This window comes from Pseudoliparis swirei, chromosome 7, assembly GCF_029220125.1.
Source record: "Pseudoliparis swirei isolate HS2019 ecotype Mariana Trench chromosome 7, NWPU_hadal_v1, whole genome shotgun sequence".
Classification (NCBI taxonomy): Eukaryota; Metazoa; Chordata; class Actinopteri; order Perciformes; family Liparidae; genus Pseudoliparis; species Pseudoliparis swirei.
This window is the reverse complement of record NC_079394.1, coordinates 25,934,480-25,954,743: the sequence shown is the minus strand read 5'-3', so window position 1 is coordinate 25,954,743 and position 20,264 is coordinate 25,934,480. Positions and strand designations below refer to the sequence as shown.

Below are 20,264 nucleotides of genomic sequence, written 5' to 3'. Positions count from 1 at the left end.
ATTTCAACAAAAAGATGATAAACAATGGAAATATCAGTTCATGTTTACTGTGTTATGTACCTGTCAATATTTCCAAATAAAAGAATACATTATTTGTTTCAAGAAGAAGAACAAATGGACTGCAGACTTTACGAAAAAAGATAATGTAAAGTAATCATTTGACCTCTAACAGTTTCAAGAAGTTGAGAGGGGAAACGTATCTGTCAAATAAATGAAGTTTAGTCGGAAGACCATACACCTGCAAGCCCGCGTCATCTATTGCTCATCCATCTGCCAAGTACAATCTGGTGCAGTGCATCAAATGGTGACATTTGTTTTAACTGTACATGGTCCCTCTGAAATAATAAGATTATAATATATAATATATTTCATCTAGCATACCAGTTTGGTTTTACAGCTCATACAGCTACTGAATAGCAACAGATAACTGAGAAATAATAATATAATAATAATAATACTAATACAAATAATAATAATAATAACTCGTGTGAATCAAATATATATTTAAAAAATATGGGGGAAATAAATAATGGCTCTGTATTGCTCAATCGCACGCACGCACGCACGTACGCACGCACGCACGTCAATGTCATGGAAACCGGACCGAGGCTATTTAAGGCCGCGGACGTTCTGATTCGGCCCTTTGCACTTTGGACTTTGACGCGAGCGGACCTCACCTGTGAACCCTCCTGTGAACCCAGACCTGTGAAGGAAACTCTGAGACTTTTGCACTGCTTGACTCTTTTTGTTGGAAACAAAACTTGTTGTCTTACAGAACTCCACCAGATCCGGACTACGAGAGACCCGAGACCCCGAGGAAGGCCCTCCGACGACCGAGAGCCGAGGACGAGCCCCTGCTGAAGCGACCGGGCTGTGATTTGGACTAAGGTAACACCATTTCTACATTTAATTTAGCATTTTTATTATTAACGTATCCCCTTAAATCCATAAAAGTGTTCTCAGTTTAGAAATCAGTGAAACCTTTTGAGTTTTAACGTTTATAATGTTGACAGGAAATTTTGTGAAAACATATTTTGTGAAAAGTGACGCTCGGTCGATGATTCGTCGTGTAAAATGAGATTTGCGGTGCAGAATGTCTTGAAAATGTCAGGAGATGTGCGGAATGTGTTGACAATAAGTGCAACGCCTCGAAACCCCTTTTATTTTAGGTTTAAGGCATCAAAACGTCTAACTCTAACTTTGAAATTACAGAAAAAAGATGGCGCCTTTACCATTTCTATAGAATTCTCAAATGTACTCTGTAAAATGCATAAACTCGGCACCATGGTAACCATCGGGAACGCGCGGGCCGCCTGACCTGAGCTGCGCGTGACCCTGAGCTGCTCTGTCGTGACCGTTGAAACGGGCCTTATTGTACACACGTCTGCTCCTTTTACTTTATCATATGAAAGTGATGTATTTAACATTAAAACGCTCTGTGCTCGTTGTCGCGGTGCTTTGTTTGTTAAGTAGAGTTAACTGATGGGAGTGCACGAGCGCGCGCTGCCTCCAGCATCTCGTCCTCGCGCTCTGAGATGCACCTCGTGAAGTGGATAATGAGTGAGATCTGTAGCCGTAGACCATAAAGTTCGCATGGACCTGTTTTTGGGGCCCTTAACTCAGAGCTATCGGTCCAAAACGTTCGAGCTTGAGCCCTCTGGTTGACCGGAGCTGTGAGGCTAACTCCTCGAGCTGTTGACCGCTAGCTGAAAGTTATCCTTGAATCTCGTTCTAGTGACTGACTTCCTCTCCGGCGGACCTCCGGGAGGCCGGAGAATGGAGGACCACCCGTACGCTGCGCGGAGGTAAGTTTTATATTTATATTTAGCATTGTTGTTATTGGTTCTTACCTTAAAACCATTTAAAACGTTCTCAGTTGAGAAATCAGTGAAACCTTTTGAGTTTATAGTTGAACAGTTCACAATGTCAAGGGGCCTGTTTGAAAAATACAGATGTGGTGGAGGTTTCTCCGTGTAAAATGATTATTTGAGGACCGGAATGTCTTAAAAGTCGCTGGATATCTGTGGTATGTGTTAACTATTAGTGTAGGGGATTTAAAACAGTGTTATTTTATTTAGAGGCTATCAAATATGACAGATTTTACCTTGACATTTCTGAAAAAAGATATTCTTAATACTGAAATAGAATCATGCATCAGTGACGTCATCGCACCAGGTGTGTTAGAGACGCATCTGATTGAGACAATGAGTTGGTTTGTTTTGACTGAAACGTCACTTATTCAACAAACATCTGCTCCTTTTACTCAATACTATCCCATGAACTATTTCTCAAACAATTAACCCTCCTGTCGCACAATGAAAGGTTTATAAAGGGGAAAGTGAGAAGATATGAAACATTGTTTAGTCTGGAAGGTGTGGCTCACGAGTCTAAACAGTTGTATATTGACCTGCTAACTGATAGATTAGCAGCTGGAATCTGAATCTATTATTGCTCAATGTAATCCAGAACTATTTTATTGAATGAAGAATCCTGTTTTTTCGCAGCTGGCCTGTTTGTTGAGCTCCACCGCCGCCCCCCCCCCCCCCCCCGGCGCGCAGCAGCCGGAATCGCTCACGGAGGTAGAAATCAGAGAAGCACAATTAAAAAGGTTTATAAGGGAAAGTGAGAAGATATTGTATATTGACCTGCTAACTGATAGATCAGCAGCTGGAATCTGAATCTATTATTGCTCAATGTAATCCAGAACTATTTTATTGAATCCTTAAATGTTTCCCTCCAGCTGGCGGAGACTACGATGGAGCTCCTGGCCTCCCTACGGCCATCAGGTTAGTCCAGGAAGATAACATGGCGGACATTAGGCTTCATAATGCGCGTGTCTCTTTGTTGCGTGTCTTTGCCCTTTTAACACCAGACGAGCTCCGGCGCCGACTCCGACACCCAGACATCCGCCGCCGGTTCCGCCAGCTCCGCGCCATCCGCCGACTCCGCCAGGGACTGGCCCGCAGGTAAGTTATCAGGTTAGTGATACACTTGTCCCTTTAAACTTTCACTACACTGTTTAAAGTCCTGTTATTGGTTTGTATGAGCACTTTATTTTATATTCTACTGTCAATGTAATGTTACAATTCTTGCACTTTGCTGATTGTTTAATGTTGTCTAATGTTGCACCACCCGCCATGACACATTCCTTGTTTGTGAAAATATAGTTTACAATAGATAAATAGATGGATAGACAGACCGACAGACAGACAGATAGACAGATAGACGGACGGATGGATAGAGCGATGAACAGATCCCCCAGCCCCCCAGAAACCAGAAGAGTCTCCCAGGAGCAGCAGGAAGAGGAGGAGCCCGACTGCCCGGCAGGACCGATAAAGTTCCAGACAGCCTTCCCTCGCGCCTGGCGGGGGAAGGCTGGTTGGCCTGGTTCTACTTTTTTATTTAGGTATCGATTGCTGTGACACAGAAGAGTCTACCGGGATCTCCTTAACGACGACGAAGAAGATGACGAGGGAGGACCACATGAGAAGGATGAAGGACCACCCAGCCCCCCGACACCGCCCGCCCCGCCCACACAGGAAGCAGCTGTTTAGAAGACGGACACTTCAGCCTGAACGAGACTTAATAATCCTTTCATTTGTCACATGGAATCCTGTACGTTCATGTTAACTGTGTACAGTATTTAGATTATTTCCTGATTTTAATAAATACATGTACAACATCTAAATATGTCTTTTTATTCAAAACTACTGGGTCAGCAAACACTGTTATGATGTTCATTTTGGGTTATAATTCAACTTTAATGGTTGAGACTTATGCACTACAATGTTATAGTTTTTATATTTACTTATTGTGTTGATTCTTAATTATTAATGTCTAATATATTGTTTTACACCAGTGCTCATTTTTCATCTTCATAATGGATAAATGATTAAACGATTATATTTTTGCTTTTTGCCAAACGTAGCTTAAATGACCACAAAAATATTTTATCGTACAAAAAATCCGACATGGCAAAACGTGTCATGTCAGTTGGCAACAATCAGTAACAAATACCAACATATATCTTCACTCTAAATAATCCAACAAAAGCAATGCATCATTTCTATTTTCAAGATTTTCATTGACAAAAATAGAGAATAGGAAAGTAAGTAACAGACCCCGGCAGTATATGAAACTATGCTTTTATACCAAACTCCTAACTGGATGGAGGACATTGAAACAAAACCAAAGAACAGACGACATGGAGGAGGACGTCTCCTCAGCCGCATGAATGACGTCCTCTGGAGGCTGAGGACAGGAGACATGAGCCGGCACCTCGTCCAGCAGCTCCTGAAGAGTCCGTCTGGAAGCTCCTCGCCTCCCAGCAGCCGGACACAGGGCTCGGCCTTCTGGACTCGCTGAACGTGGCATGTCGGTTCCAACCTGTAGAGTGAATCAAACAGACTTTAATCGTAACGTTCATCTTTGGGCCGACGGGCTTTCTGGAAGAACAGCTCCCGTCTCACATCTAAAAAACTGAAAAAATAAACCGGAGCATGACGACCACAATAACGTGTATTTGACATGAATACAGAAAGGGCACTTTTCTCATCCAGGGCAAAGGGGCACGTGCTTGAGCACCACTAGGGCTCTATCTGTGCACGTGCCTGCCTACAATGACACACATTTGTCCAATTTTGGTTGATCTTGGTTCGTGAAGTGTCTCTGATTAAGAGTCCATCCGAGCAATACAAGAGGGACCTGTGACATACATGACATGTTGTACTCAAGGTAATGGAACATAGATCAAAACTAACAGATCATACAGCATTGAGGTAACGTATGAAAGGAGTTCCTTGTTCCTCACCCACCAACATCCAGACGGTCCACATTCATTCAGTCTACAAAGGTGACAAGAAGAACAACAACATCAAAGATGCCAGACTATAGGCCGTCTCACCAGACGTGACACTATGCTGCTGTCAATAGATCTGACTGGAAGAAGAGTATATACAGGACTGTCTCAGAAAATTAGAATATTGTGATAAAGTTCTTTATTTTCTGTAATGCAATTTAAAAAACAAAAATGTCATGCATTCTGGATTCATTACAAATCAACTGAAATATTGCAAGCCTTTTATTCTTTTAATATTGCTGATTATGGCTTACAGCTTAAGAAAACTCTAAAATCCTATCTCATAAAATTTTAATATTTCCTCAGACCAAGTAAAAAAAAAGATTTATAACAGCTGAGTGTTTGTCAAGGCTCAGGAAACCCTTGCAGGTGTTTCGAGTTAATTAGACAATTCAAGTGATTTGTTTAATACCCTACTAGTATACTTTTTCATGATATTCTAATATTTAGAGATAGGATATTTGAGTTTTCTTAAGCTGTAAGCCATAATCAGCAATATTAAAAGAATAAAAGGCTTGCAATATTTCAGTTGATTTGTAATGAATCCAGAATGCATGACATTTTTGTTTTTTGAATTGCATTACAGAAAATAAAGAACTTCATCACAATATTCTAATTTTCTGAGACAGTCCTGTATATACACTACCGTTCAAAAGTTTGGGGTCACTTAGAAATGTCTTTATTTTTCAAAGAAAAGCACTGTTTTTTCAAGAAAGATAACATTAATCAAAAATACACACTATACATTGTTAATGTGGTAAATGACTATTCTAGATGGAAACGTCTGGTTTCTAATGAAATATCTCCAGAGGTGTATCGAGGCCCATTTCCATCAACTATCACTCCAGTGTTCTAATGGTACATTGTGTTTGCTAATCGCCTTAGAAGACTAATGTCTGATTAGAAAACCCTTGTGCAATTATGTTAGCACAGCTGAAAACAGTTATGCTGGTGATATAAGCTATACAACTGGCCTTCCTTTGAGCTTGAAGTTTGAAGAACAAAATTAATACTTCAAATATTAATCATTATTTCTAACCTTGTCAATGTCTTGACTATATTTTCTATTCAATTTTCAATTCATTTGATAAATAAAAGTGAGTTTTCATGGAAGACACAAAATTGTCTGGATGACCCCAAACTTTTGAACGGTAGTGTATATATATATATATATATATATATAAGATATATATATGTTATATATATATATAATATATAATATATATAGAATATATATATATATATATTCTATATATATGTCAGCAGATCAATCCTGATTCATCTTTCATGCTGCACTATTTTGCAACCGTGTTTCCTGAATGAAACTCCTGAAAAGGAGGAAGAGGCGCTCCTCTCCGTGGAGTTGCCTGATAGCAAAGTACCAGACAAAAGGTTTGACATACGGCATGAACAGACTCACTTTGGACAAACCTGAGGAGTCAGCAGACAGCATGAGCCACTGGTTGTTGTTGTTGTTGTTGTTGTGCGGTACATCACTGTGCACACCAGTTTCCCTCTCTATTTGCTGGCAGTGTCTCCACCAGAAGGTGCCGTTGCATCAGACGTTCTCCCTCAGCTTTACTTGCAGCCGGTTGATTGTTTGTGTACGTCTTGCTGCGTCTTATTGTCGCTTGCTTAGAGCGTCTGTTCCTCTCCTCGTTCTTTGTTTTATTGACAAAATAAAGATCCTTCTACGATCAGCTTTTTTCAACATATTGCCCCTTCGAGGCGACGAGAGCCAGAGCCAAACTTTGCTGACAGATCTGCTGCCAGCAGCAGTTCAACATGCACAGCTGTGCCATGTGTTGGTCTGTGTCTAACAGGAAGGTTTCGCTGAGGCCTCATCTGACCCCATGGCCTTGCACTGCTGCTGACGTCGTGCAGCCGATTGGCTTTTCAACGGTTGGGATTTGACCAGTCCTGTGAGGGAAATTCAACTTGTATTGGTTTTGGTGACAGCTCTTTGGCTAATGGGGAAGGTCGTTGAAATCTCTTCACACGAGAGAAACCGGTTCTGACGTGAGCAGACACATGAGAGAGCGAGAGAGAGAGAGAGAGAAAGAGAGAGAGAGAGAAAGCGAGAGAGCTTGTTTAAGAGGTGACTCAAAAGGGAGATTAATGTCATTAGCTGGAGGGGCTTTCTTAAAGCGATGAGTATAAACCATAAAGTCTGAGGGCTTGGTCCCGAGCTTTGGTTAACAGCTCAATATTGAGATTACTGTTCACTTTGAATTCCTGACACCCAACATATATTTCACCTGACTTTCACACTCTTTGATTTAGATAAGTCCAACATGATAGAGATACGTTGTATTAGTGTGGCCGCTGTAGGACTCACAGTCGCGTTTCAGCCAACTGACTGAAACCTGGAAGACTTCACAGCTGCGTCAGATGCAGCCTGAGGTCAAAGGTCAAAGTTCCACACTGAGTCGCTGCCAGACCAAAGTGCTTTTTTCCTTTTTTTTTCTTCCTTTTGCTTGTTTTTCTTTGCAAATTGTTTACAAAAAAAAGTGAAGTTCACCCCTAACTTTTTTCATTGAACGTGCTGTAGAATACTAAAAGCACCATCAGCATTTCTCCGGCGATTCAAATCTCCAAAGGAATGAAAAGTACATTAGAAAGCCACTCAGTAGGAAATAACTGGAGTTAAAGGAGTGTCTCTGTTATTTTAAGGGGATCACTCACTTTGGAAAAAACCCAAATAGTTCACATGTTTTATCCTCAGAGGACAACAAGGACAGTTTAAGTCCGATTTAAATGTATTTCTATACATCTGGGGTGACGCTTTCAAGGTTAAATCCCACATTATTATATTCCTCACACATAAAGTCTCCATCTGTGGTTTGTGAGAGCTCCGGAGTCTCCTCCTCTCATTTGTCTTTTAGCCCTTGTTATGACTAAGTTATGACTTATATATCTTTTCAAAGTTTGACCATCATCACTTTAACATCTGGGACAGAAATTAATAACATGAACAAAAAATAACACATTTATTAAGTACCATTTCACAGAGACATATGTTTGTATATGATTGGAGAAATGCAAAGACAGACAGGCATTGTATCCACATTATTTACCACACATATAAAAACTATCCCATTAGAAGTCAAACTCCACATTTCTACAAAGCTAAGGGTCCAGAATTGTTGGCAAGGATACAAACTCAAAGTAAAAGTACCCATGATGCAGAACGGCCCCTGTGAGTTATTAGCAGATCATAATTATCGATGCGTAAACATGTAAGCTGCACTCTAATGCTGTAAACTGATTAGATGTTCTGTCTTTAAAATCTTGTTTTGAAAAGTAACTAGAGCTGTTAAATGAATGTTATGTGAGTAAAACGCACAATAATTCCCTCTGAAATGTCGCAGGTTAGAATTACAGAGCGCAGTAATCCAAATATCAGGACCTTTAACCCTCCTGTTACCTTTAGGGTCAATTTGACCCCATTCAATGTTTAATGTCGGTGTTCTTTGGGGTCAATTTGACCCCAGGCTGTTTTTCACTGTGTCAAACATATAAGAAATATCAACTTTTTTATATATTTAAAGGGCTATTTAGGTAGTCAACAAACAAACATAAAGTACCTCACACTTAAACTTGGGAAACAATATTAATTCAAATAATTTTCTGGAGGTTTTAATTGCTGGGGTGAAATTGACCCCGAGGGTAAAATATGTCAGTAAATGTAAAGGTAACAGGAGGGTTAAAAGATCATAATCAATGAAATAGAAGGTAAGGGCTTTCTGTACGGCACAAGCTCCAGAAACCAACTGTAGTGACAGAACGGCGTCTCAGTAAGCGTCTTTCTGCTTTTTCTGCTTCATCCGCCTCATCAGCACCATCAGGGCTTTCTTCACTTTGGGATGGGCACACACCGGCTTCCTCATGCCCTTCACGCGCAGCCTGTGGACCCACAAGGGCCGGAGAAGGTTTCACATGATCTCCACAACAACAACAACAACAACAGGAGAAAAGAAGCCAAAGTTGTCACAGCAAAACGTTCTCATGTGGCTCATTGTGGATCTGTACCACTCACATGAGCGCGGTGATGTCACAGGCGCCGCTGCTGTGCTGAACGCTCCATCCCTGAACCCTCTGCAGCATCCGGACGGGGATGTCCTCTTTTGTTTTGATGCAGCATTTGTGGATGCCAGCTGCGATGTGGGATTCAGATATATGTCATGAGGACGCCGGAAAGGAACGATTATCGTATTCTATAATCTATCATTTCCAGCAGTAGAATATAGTAACTGAAGATCTAAAAATGTATTCTTAGATCTGACACATGGATTGTTTCTTTGTGCTATCGGCGCCACGCAGTCAACTTCAATCTCCACAAAGAAGAAAAAAGCAGTTTATTACCATTTAACAATTTGGGCAGTTTGCCTTTTTCACGAGGACACAACGTCATATTTGGGGCTTGGGTTTGACTTTGGGTTTTGTCAGGTTTTAAAGAGAATAGCGAATGAAATTAAATAAATAAAAAACAACAAAAGGATTTACATCCTCTGCTCTTCCTTCAGCGTATGCACATTTCAGCTTTCCAGGAAAAAAAATGCAACTCAATAAATGTTTAAAACCCTTTACAGTTTTATTTATGTGTACAGAGAACGTCGACCACACTTCTAACCCCTCCCCCCACGCCCTTCCCACAAATCTACAAATCTACGATTTATTTTAGAGCATGCACATAACTTATCCTCTGATAAAAACTGATCCAACACAAGCGCTATCTTGGTTTTAACGTCGTCTCGATGACGCCGTTCTTACCTTCAGTTGAGGCGACGGCCAAAGCACAAAGGCAGACAATCAGGAACACAACTTTCAGCTCCATGATGACAGAGAAAACTGATGAGAGGGAGTCTGTCTTTGCTCTTTAAATACTGGTAGCGCACGCACACACACACACACACACACACACACACACACAACGGTGGGCATACACCCAACCTCAAGCAGAGACAGGTAACATGTTTTCAAACCGTCCAGCATGGGACGTGTTGCTCAACACAAGAGATGAGTCATGAATAAAACACGGTAAGTTTGAGGTGTTTATAAAAAACAAATGTCACTTTCCTTTTGAATGACTCTTTGTTCAGCTGGCGTGCGGTACGGGAGGTTTCTGCTCAGACAGGCCCCGACAGGTTTAATAACCTAGGAAAGCTCGGCTAATGCCACACGCAGAGTCGCAAAGCGCAAGATACATAGTTCAAACAATTGAGACCAAAATGAAACTAAATTATATCACAGGAGCCTAATGAAGGTCAAAAGGTCGAGAGACAGCCAGGTCAAAAAAGAGTATTATCTTGAAAAACGTGTGACAAATAAGTATAGGGCAAGGCTGTGTAACAACGTTTACAAGTTGAGTACATAATCGTGTGAACCGTTTGGGCAACGGAACAAACCACCATACAGAGGTCCGGAGTTGCAGCACCTGCGAGAGAGACTCTTAATCTGTAGGCGGCCCTGACCTTTGACCTCTCTGGAAGCTCAACAAAACCGCTCAACAACACCAACAAAAAGAATCTACAGATGAGGACGAAGAGCATCTGACATTTGGCAACGCTGCGGAGTAAAAGATGTCGGTATTGATAAAGGCGTGATTGACAAACCGCGTTATATTATTATAATATATATATATATTATATTGAAGCTGCAGAGAGCAACTGTCTGCGTTTAGGTGCGGTTCACAACCATCTGACGCATGTTGTGCAATTCAGCTGTGCGTGCAAAGCAGGTAATATAATTATCAGGGTGGCGAGTTCAGTTCCACAGGGGAATTATTTTCTCGATGAACTATTGACAGACTTACTACTGGTTACTTACTACTGGGTGTTTGGAAAAGTCGGATTTGCATTTCTTTTTTTGATCGTGCAACAACAAAAACCTGATCCCCCGTTAAGTTTACAAGAGTTATTGCTTTCTTCCTGACCGAGACAGTTTCACAGATGTGGTTCACTCTCACTTTTTGGTTTTTCGCCTTTGAATCAGGAGGAATTATTTTGTTCTTAATAAATAAGCCACTGCGGTCTGGGTTTGGTCCACATGGCTGTATTACCAAATGTATTGGCAGCTTCCAAAGTGCATAATCCGTTACTCTGCTTTTTGCAAATGATTAATCTAAAGGTGTAGAATAGATGAACATAAATTTAACAATAACTTAAAAAAATAAAGTTTCATTTAGGGCCCCAAAATGGTTCGTGCTGCTGACATATTGTCTATTTTAATGCACCATTGGATCATATACGTCTATATTAATTCCCAATGTTTTATCGGACCAGGTGGCGATGAATCCTTGAAGAGGAAGCAGTCAGAAGCTCTTTTATGCCACACAGGTCGAATCCGTCAAAGCGGGGGAGGTGCCACCTCGTGTTCCAGCCGGATGAGGAACACGGAGCAAACTGTCGTTCTGGTTACACACCAGCCTTCAATCATCGCACACAAAGACATGCAGTGATTATAATCCTCTTAAATTAATTTACGCCAACTGGACATGTTGAAACACAACAGAGACGTGTGTGGTGTCAAATGATATTGTTTGCAGATTCATCAAAAACCGGTTCTCCATGTTGGGCGATCAACAATTACTTTCATTCACTTTCACACACGCACATGAGAAAATAAACAATTATTGTCAGTTAAAAGGCGTAATTATTTTGAGCGTGGGAATAATGAAAACAGACACCAGGAGGTTCATTTTGGAGTATTGATACATTCTGTATTGTTTCTCCCATTGTTAATATACAATAATAGGTTTACTACACAAGAGGAAACTGCTTGAGCATCGACATTCAGCTGCTTCACGTGGATGTCCGTAATCTACGATCTCCGAATTATTTACAGGGATTTTCTGATGTAATTCTTATTTCAAATGCAGCACTGAGGTGTGTTTTAGCCTCTCGTAAAGAATACAATTGCGTTTACACTATGTGCATTAGTCTATACATTTATACGGTTGGGACAAACATGAAATCTCCTCTTCATCAGGCTGTGGATGAAAATGGCCAATAACTGAAGGGACAGACGGTTCTCCCTCTGTGGCCGTCTTTACAGATACATCATGGCAGCAGGGGCTAAGAGAAAAATAAGTTGGACTTGGCACATCATTGGTTTAAGGTTCAAATCTCAAGGCTTGTGGTGGAACACAGATGACCGAGGGAGAGCGGTATCAGTGCTCAGTCTGCCCTCTGGTGGCCACATGCAGCAAGCGCAGCAGCAACTCCGCCGCCGAGCTCCCAGCAGAGCCGCGGGCCGGATCGGAGGCCTCGACGTCCGCAAGGCAGTCAGGGTCCACTGCACAGCTCTCTGGGAACGAGAAGAGGACTTTATTCAAGCTGGGCCCAAAGTAAAAGATCATGCCATAGTGGACCAACACTAAACCGGATTGTACCCGAGTTACAGCAGAGGCCTGATGCGGCGCAGCGTCCTCCCTCTGATCCACAGGGTTCCCCTGCGGCCTGGCAGGGGGTGAGCAGGTAGTTCTCCTCCACACATCGACCTGTTTCCGGGGAGCCCAGCAGGCAGCCGAGGCCCTCCCCGCAGCAGATGCTGGGGCCGAAGCAGCGGCCCCTGTCTCCGGGGCCACACGACATGCACTGGAGGAGAAGTTGAGCATTAAAATCAGATTATTGTTGGAACTTTGTCACTTTTATTATTCATTCTAACGGACAATATACTCTCTACCCCCCTTATTTTCAAACAACGTTGCAAATACACTGAAATATTGGGAAATGGTTATATGATATATGTTGCACATTTAACTCACTTCCGTATATTGTGTATATTTCCGTACAACTTATTCATGAGCATAAGAATAAAAATAAATAAATAAAAATAACTGTTGAGATGCATGTTTGTTTCAAGAAGTTTATCATAAACAGAGCCGTAAAAAGTAGATGTGTTAATCTAATTTAATGCTCCTGAAATATAGATTGAAAATAGGTAGATTTGTCACCATCATTTTTTCCTATACATGTATATATATTTCACTCATGGCTGATATAAGTAATTTTATTATGGTCCTTGACAGATTTGTTTTTCACTTTTTAGAAAGTTAAATGGCTGGGTAGTTCCATCTGAACCCAAACCATGACACCAATGATATAACATGTGATCACTTAAAATCCATGTGCAAATTAGTCATATAACTTATAATTTCCTTATATTTCATCAAGTTACTTAAACACCAGTAAAACAGGCTCAAGTGCAGCAATAGGACATTTCCAACAGGAGTAAAAACAACAAAGTGCAAAAGAGGATCTCCAAAGGAGGCAGCAGAGACAACACCGGTCCTCACCTGTCGGATCCCGGTCTCCGGGAGCGCTCGTTTCCCTCCACGGGGGCAGTTCTGGATGTAACAGGCGGATGAGATGGCGAGGAGTCCCAGGACGCACAGGGGGAACACGGACTGAGGCATCGCTGCTGGTGTCGTCCTCCGCCTCGCTGGATGTGGCGTGTGACTGGCGTGCCGGCGGACTCCTCACTTATAAGCAGATTGGACCCGAGAAGATGCGACTGACACTCCGATCTGACGTCAGTGTCGTTCCGCCGTCCGCATGCACGCGCACCCGAAGGCCACCTGCGTGCGCGCAAGAAGGTCGCAGCGGATATGGCTCTGCATCAGATGTCTGCCATCTAACAAATCTACACAAGAAAGTGGCACCGGCGGCGGAAGATGCCTCCGTTTGTATTCAGGACGGCACGGCACTTAGTTGGAGGAACTTTTCCCCCTGAATAATTTCAGAGGACACACACACACACACACGCGCGCGCTGGAAATGGCAAAAACATGCATAACTAATTCGGGTTGTGTACAACTAATTGCATTGATGAGCAATGCGCGCGCTCATTGGGTACAATTCATGTTGGTCACGCACCAATTCAGCTGTCAAGCTCACCCACTGATCGCTGCAGGGCAGCCATTTAATTTTTTTAATTTAAACGTTTGTGTCGTGGCCACCTCGAGGTCAAACAAATTATCGTCCTGATATTTTAAACTCTTAATGAGCACAACAAGATTAGCATTTCAAGTAAATATAAAAACCTTCCGTTCGCGGGTCTCGCTGAATGCTTTGCGTTGCGTCTCGGCCATTAGCTGCCGATGCTAATTAAGCTAATTAACGAGTCAGCTAACGGGAAACCAGAGCGTCAGCAGGTGTGAAGGATTTTCTTTGATTAGCTTCCCAGCTTAAAGCTTTACAACAATAAATACATTTAGATTAGCCTACTGTACTGAAACGTGAAATAAAAAGTTGAACCAAAAAAAACATTTAAAAATGGTTATTCTCACAACTCCTGTAATGAACCTTGAAAATAAATAAATGGAGGGGTTGATTTGGATAAGTACAAATTAGAAAAAGCCAAATACGGCACTTTGACGAGCAGAGGCGGTACAACAGTCGGATTTAGTATAATTTATGGGCTTTCATCCGTCGCTCACAGATCAAACAATGAGAGACGTCTCCGTTTCACATTAACATGAACGGATACGAGCCGCAGCTCGTTCTGAGCGGATACAGGATCATGACCTTGGTTAAGCCTAATGTTGTCAGGGAAACCAACACATATTGTGCCGTTTGTGATCCCGAAGCCCAATATAACACGGCTTTTATTCTCCCCCTGACTTTGGGCAGTTTAGCTTTTGTGCTCGCAACAACAAACATTCATACGTAGTAATTGGCGGTGGAAGAATACGTGGACAAGGACGCAGGAGGACTTGGACATTGTGCACACATTTATTTCCCAACACGGCACCACAGCAGTCACGAAGTGAAACCAGAGTTGCTTTAAAGAAATCCAGCTTTCTGATCCTACCTGAGAAAACACTTTGTAATCAGTCTCAATTATTCTTTGTTTACATTTTATTCCTGCATTTACTCTGAGGAGAAACAACCTATATGCAGGATAATAGGGAACGTTATGCAGCGGCCGAGCGTGATCCGGCGCGTTTCTTCACAATGACCGAGCAGCCTTGGACCCACTTGAAATCCACTTCCATTCTTCTGGCCTCTAGCTACATCTGTCGCCCAATCTTTTTCTTTGTGCCTCCTCAAAACGGACTCATCCGTGGTCTCTGGCTGCGGAACCAAGGCTGCAGCCACACTTCGGCGCTCGTTGAAAAGACAGACTATTTTTCTTTCTTCATTCTCCTATGCAATATTCTTGTATACAATGCTCCTCATTTCTTCATAGGAATTCCAAAAAGGCGCGAGTTGGCCTTTCCGACGACATCCGTCAGTGATGCACACGTATGACATCGCTGCGCGGGGTCGGGCTTCGGCAGGCCGGACACAAGATGTGGTCGGGTGTCGGCGTAGTGACAGAGTTCAGTGGTTGCGATTCCCTCCGTGCGCAGGAATGGCAGAGCAAGTGGCCGCAGGCCAGGCGGTAGATGGATGGCGCCGATTTGGAGTAGACGGACACCGAGCAGGAACACGCCGAGCACGCCTTCTCGCCTGGAAAGCAAATGCGAGGGAAGATTAATCAAATCGGTTAATGGATTGATGTTGATGTAACACATCGGGAAACATTTAAAAACTCCTCAACCGTCACAGATCTGAATTATTCCCGCAGTAACACATTGGATCCTCTCAAAAGACGAATCGGCGGAGTGTTTTGTGCGTTGGACAGTTCTAGAAAACTACCTGGTTGCGTGCGTGGAGCGCTGGCAGTCTGACATTGCTGTGGGGCGTTCAGGGGCTCAGAGTCCGGACCGACCCGTCTCCGCTGAGGCAGGTTTGAGGTGAAGGAGGGGCGGCCCTGCAGGGCGGAGAGGAGGGCCTCGTCCAGACTGGCCGACAGACGCTGCTCGTGAGAGCTGCAGCTGGGGACTGAAGCGTACGGGGAACAGACGGGTCAGCAGCAGAAAACTAATCGTTTGAGGGTTTTAATCTGACAGAACAAGTTATACTCACCTGACGCGGCATCATTCCGTGGTCTTTTTGTTTGAGGTGGCAGTTGCTTCTCGGCTGTCAAATCCTCTGATGAGTCGTTGAAAGCTCCACTGAGCTCTCGTTTCTTTTTTCTCCCCAACTCTGATTTACCATCGATAGTGGGAGGCTGGGAGTTAAATGTGCAATTCCCATTATTTGATGACAATGTCCCGTTTGTGTTTCTGGTACCAGCATTATGTTGAACAGCAGTGTTGTTTATTGAGCTCTCACTGAAACTGGGAGAGTAATGGGACTGTCCAGCCACCTGGGAGGCTAGAAGTCTTGAGGCCTGTGGATTCTCTCCCTCCGCTCGTCTCCCCAACATCCCGTCCCTCCCCAACATCCCTTCCTGCAGTACGAAGTGGTCAATGCGGCTTTTCAGTTGGGGGTTGGGAAGAGGCTGGGAGGTGGACGTGAACGGGACCCCGGTGAAGGGATCGTTCGGGGGTCGCCCCCAGGTGGCTTCTCTCTTCTGGTGCTCTTCCAGTGTGCTGCTGTCCACTGACACGCCGCTGGGCAGCAGCATGGGAAGCAGCATGACCTCCTGGGTTATCTGGTCGAGGAACTCTTCTGGGATGGAGAGATTGCTGGGGACGGACGGAAAAAAACAGATCATTACCAACGGTGCAAGAAAAGCTGTGTTCATCTACTCTGCATCAAAAAGGCATACCCTGGGGATGCAGGTGGTTGAATCCTGCCGACAGAAGGGGCAAAAATCACCGGTCTCGGCGGCCGCCTTTCGCCGGCTTCGTGGATTCTTTTAATCCTCTCCACCTCTTCTGCAGGGCAGCAGCGAGCAGGTTGTCCCCACACGGCCAACGCCTTGAGCCCGAGAGCAGACGCCGCGCCGCCGAACGGCAGAGTCACGCGGAGCTGCGTCACTGCGCCCAACGAGAGCAAACCCCGACTCCACAGATCCTCCTGCCGACAGTTTGGCGGTTGCGGCGGCAGAGGGGAGAGGAACGGGGGCCGGGGCCTGAAATTTGAGCGTGAGAAACAAACTTGGGTTTGATCCCTGAGTTCACAACGGCCCACCAGTTTAAAGTCCAGTTCAGGATTACTGGGTTCAGCGTTTGATGGGAACGCGCGGCGTCTTTGTTGAGGCTCCAGGGCCTCGTCCGAGGCCTCCTCCCCCCACTGTTGAGCCTGAAGTCTCCACTGGTTGACGGTGCTGTGGTCATGTTTACCTGCATGCTCTTGTTGTTTCTCTCTCTTCTGTTTCTGGTCCGTTACCGGCACTTGTTTCTTTTGCTGAACACGTTTGTGGCCTTGGTCAAAGTTCTGCGTGGGTAACGTATCAGAGGCGGTGCTGATCTCGAGTCTCTTGCAAGCCTGTCCTCGGTCCATACCCCAGGTCCAAAGCTCCACATCCACCCTGCACAGCTCCACCTGGAAGCCAAACGTCAACGTCACCTGGGAGGAATAAAGGAATTAGTGATGCATTACTAGCGTTGCCAGAGATCCTACCCACTTAAAAAGAAGACATACTGCATTCAGCCTGAAGAGTGTTCCCACCTTTGTCTTGTAACTTGAATATAAAAAAGGTGATATTTTCAGGAAGCGGTATTGATAATGGATGGATGGATGGATATTTTCAGGAATGTAATTACATTTTTTAGGATAAAATTTAGTGTAGCCACCTGTGTAAAAAATCATGAACTTTGTTGGCAATCTTCTCATATAAATCTCAAGCAAGAAAGTGAACCACTACTCAAGCACCACAGCGGCATCTCACCTGTACAGGTGGCCGGAGGAAGTACTCCAACTTGAAGCCACGCCTCCTGAGAGCAGGGTCATCTGACACAAGGTTTGTGACATCATAGCCATCTGCACACAGCTGCAGTTGGAAACATTATAAAATGTGTCTGTTGCAATACAAAGCAAACGTCTGTCCAATTTAATTTGTTATGCTGCAAAATGTTCATCTTAGACAAAACTTGGGGGAAAATATCATTTGGAGGTAGAGGTGACAATAAAAATATATCATTGAACATCTTGAAATGATGAAAGCATTTGCACCTCCAGTGTACTGTCAACATCAAATTACAAAATACAAATAAAAAGAACATAGCGAGGTCGGTGATGATTCAGTCGCCCACACACAACTTTGTCCTTCTGCTTCTTATTTTCACATCTACAGCACGACCTCTGCCCTTTGCTATTTTATGTGTTAATTCTTCCTTTTCCCCCCCATCTCAGCACATCTGATTCTTCAGATGAATGGTGCTCTCATGAGACACGACCAGAGTACAGAACGTACAGATCGGGAGTTTTAATGTGTCAATGTTTAATGTGTCCCAACTCATGTTTCAATTATTCAATATGAACATGATGTGTCAATGTTTCAATCTGAAATGATAAGGCATTAAATGCATACACAACATATTATTACAATGTAAACCAGCTTTTGCTTCACTCATTTTGACCCACTTTACTTAATATGTCATTACAACTTTTTTTTTATTTCCCTTTTCAAAATCTACCATAACAAAAAAAAGATCTCAGGTAGAAAGTAATGAGAATAAATATGAAACAAAACTTAAATCATACCCTCTGAAGTAAAAATAAATCTGGTTTGAATGGACAAAACAGATTTATTACTTTATATGAAAAAGTAGGAAGGTACGGTGACAATGTTTCAATGTGTCAATGTTTCAATGTGTCAATATTTTAATGTGTCAATGTGTCAATGTTTCAATGTGTCAATGTTTTAATGTGTCAATGTTTCAATGTGAACAATGTGTCAATGTTTCAATGTGTCAATGTTTCAATGTGTCAATGTTTTAATGTGTCAATGTTTCAATATTTCAATATGAACACGGTGTCAATGTGAACAATGTGTCAATGTTTCAATGTGTCAATGTTTCAATGTGTCAATGTTTTAATGTGTCAATGTTTTAATGTGTCAATGTTTCAATGTGTCAATGTTTCAATATTTCAATATGAACAATGTGTCAATGTGAACAATGTGTCAATGTGAACACGGTGTCAATGTTTCAATGTGTCAATGTGTCAATGTTTTAATGTGTCAATGTTTTAATATTTCAATATGAACAATGTGTTAATGTGTCAATGTGAACAAGGTGTCAATGTGAACAATGTGTCAATGTGAACAATGTGTCAATGTGACGCACCTTGTTGCATTGAACTGTTGTATTAAAGGGCGGCAGACAGAGATTCAAAACCATATTCTCCAATCTGCGAAGACACAAACTGATTATAGAGTGATACATATACTATGTGGTATTTAGTGAAAACAACTCGTTAACACACTCGTGATGGTACACAACGCTGTCCAGCATTATTTGAAGCTAAACGACTTTATTGTTGGTGTTTTACACCGACACATGACCTCATGACATCACGTCCTTCATAGACTGACTGACTCATCTCTCATCAACAATTGTCAACCGTGAGTTCAACCAGTAAGCTCCTGCAATGATTTTTTTTGTGGCAAATTCATGGTAACTCAACACAGAACATACATTATCCGTGGCTACCACTAAGGTAAGTGTTCATTCACCAGACAACAGTTTAGATACATGAAAAACGTTGAGAAATTGTGATGGAGATTATTTTAAAAGTATAATCCGACATTTTCAGAGCTAAACAATTATTCAAATAATCATGAAAAATAATAAGTGCGGAAGGAATTAATAGTTTGGTTGATTGACAGTAAATGAATCAACAACTACTTTAATAATAGATTCATCTTGAATAATCTGCAATGCAGTCGATAGTTATAGTTTAAAAAAAAACGACAGTTAATGTTCTGAATAATATATGATAGTACATTTTATATCTATCGGGTTTGAACTGTTGGTCAGACAAAATAACCAGCCTGAATTACGATTAAGATAATCTATTAAAAAATAACTGGAAGATTAAAGGGTAATGAAACTACGACCCTAATAATCTGAAGTCTCTTGACAGATTAACATTCTTGGGCCTCATTATTGAGGCTCGAGGGCAAATACCGTATCAATAAAAACCTAAAAACATGAGCTAACCTGTGTGTTTTTTGACCAAAACAATGTGTAGCGTCGTTCATCTCTTAGCTAGTTTTTGTAACGAACATTGAAACACATGATATCGATAACTTTTCTAGTTCACACACACACTATATATATCTATATCGTAGTACACTAAAGCACACACAGCTTACGTTGCTTGGTAGGAGACAAACCTGGCGTGTGTCTGACTTCAGAAAGGAGCTAACAGTTATTAGCTACTAGCTAGGATAGACGGGACAACTAGGGGAGCCCAGAAGGGACAATCTTCAAATATAAAAATGCGAAATCAATCAAGGGACGCAACAGGTATTGAGTAAGAATCGGGTTCATTTAATTGCCTCTCCTCTGACACGTATCTGCTCCTTACCTCAGGTCAGCTGTTTCAATATTTAATAACTTCTCTAATGACATTTTAGAAATATCCAATATAATTGAATTTTCCTTTAGTATTTAGCTATT

General features: G+C 42.4%; 3 protein-coding genes across 8 annotated transcripts; all 3 read right to left on the bottom strand.

Annotated features, from left to right (window-relative positions):
- Window positions 1-7,834: 7,834 nt before the first annotated feature.
- ccl27a (chemokine (C-C motif) ligand 27a) lies at window positions 7,835-9,739 on the bottom strand. The gene is made up of 3 exons (XM_056419549.1): window positions 9,632-9,739; window positions 8,898-9,015; window positions 7,835-8,764 (listed from the first exon to the last, which is right to left on the bottom strand). The coding sequence occupies exons 1-3, from the start codon at window positions 9,693-9,695 to the stop codon at window positions 8,653-8,655; spliced, it is 294 nt and encodes a 97-aa protein (XP_056275524.1). The 5' UTR covers window positions 9,696-9,739; the 3' UTR covers window positions 7,835-8,652.
- A 1,814-nt stretch (window positions 9,740-11,553) lies between these two features.
- Window positions 11,554-13,360, bottom strand: avp (arginine vasopressin). The gene is made up of 3 exons (XM_056419167.1): window positions 13,158-13,360; window positions 12,252-12,456; window positions 11,554-12,166 (listed from the first exon to the last, which is right to left on the bottom strand). The coding sequence occupies exons 1-3, from the start codon at window positions 13,275-13,277 to the stop codon at window positions 12,030-12,032; spliced, it is 462 nt and encodes a 153-aa protein (XP_056275142.1). The 5' UTR covers window positions 13,278-13,360; the 3' UTR covers window positions 11,554-12,029.
- A 1,213-nt stretch (window positions 13,361-14,573) lies between these two features.
- On the bottom strand, window positions 14,574-20,038 carry ubox5 (U-box domain containing 5). 6 transcript variants are annotated; one of them, XM_056418715.1, is made up of 7 exons: window positions 19,958-20,038; window positions 18,927-18,990; window positions 17,528-17,629; window positions 16,463-17,205; window positions 15,775-16,379; window positions 15,505-15,690; window positions 14,574-15,315 (listed from the first exon to the last, which is right to left on the bottom strand). In XM_056418715.1, exons 2-7 carry the CDS (start codon window positions 18,978-18,980, stop codon window positions 15,095-15,097), a joined length of 1,911 nt encoding a protein of 636 aa, XP_056274690.1. In that variant the 5' UTR covers window positions 18,981-18,990; window positions 19,958-20,038; the 3' UTR covers window positions 14,574-15,094. The 6 variants fall into 6 exon arrangements, with proteins under 6 accessions (XP_056274690.1, XP_056274693.1, XP_056274692.1 ...); XM_056418718.1 differs by having other exon boundaries at window positions 16,463-17,181; XM_056418717.1 differs by having other exon boundaries at window positions 19,979-19,997.
- Between the last annotated feature and the right edge of the window lie 226 nt (window positions 20,039-20,264).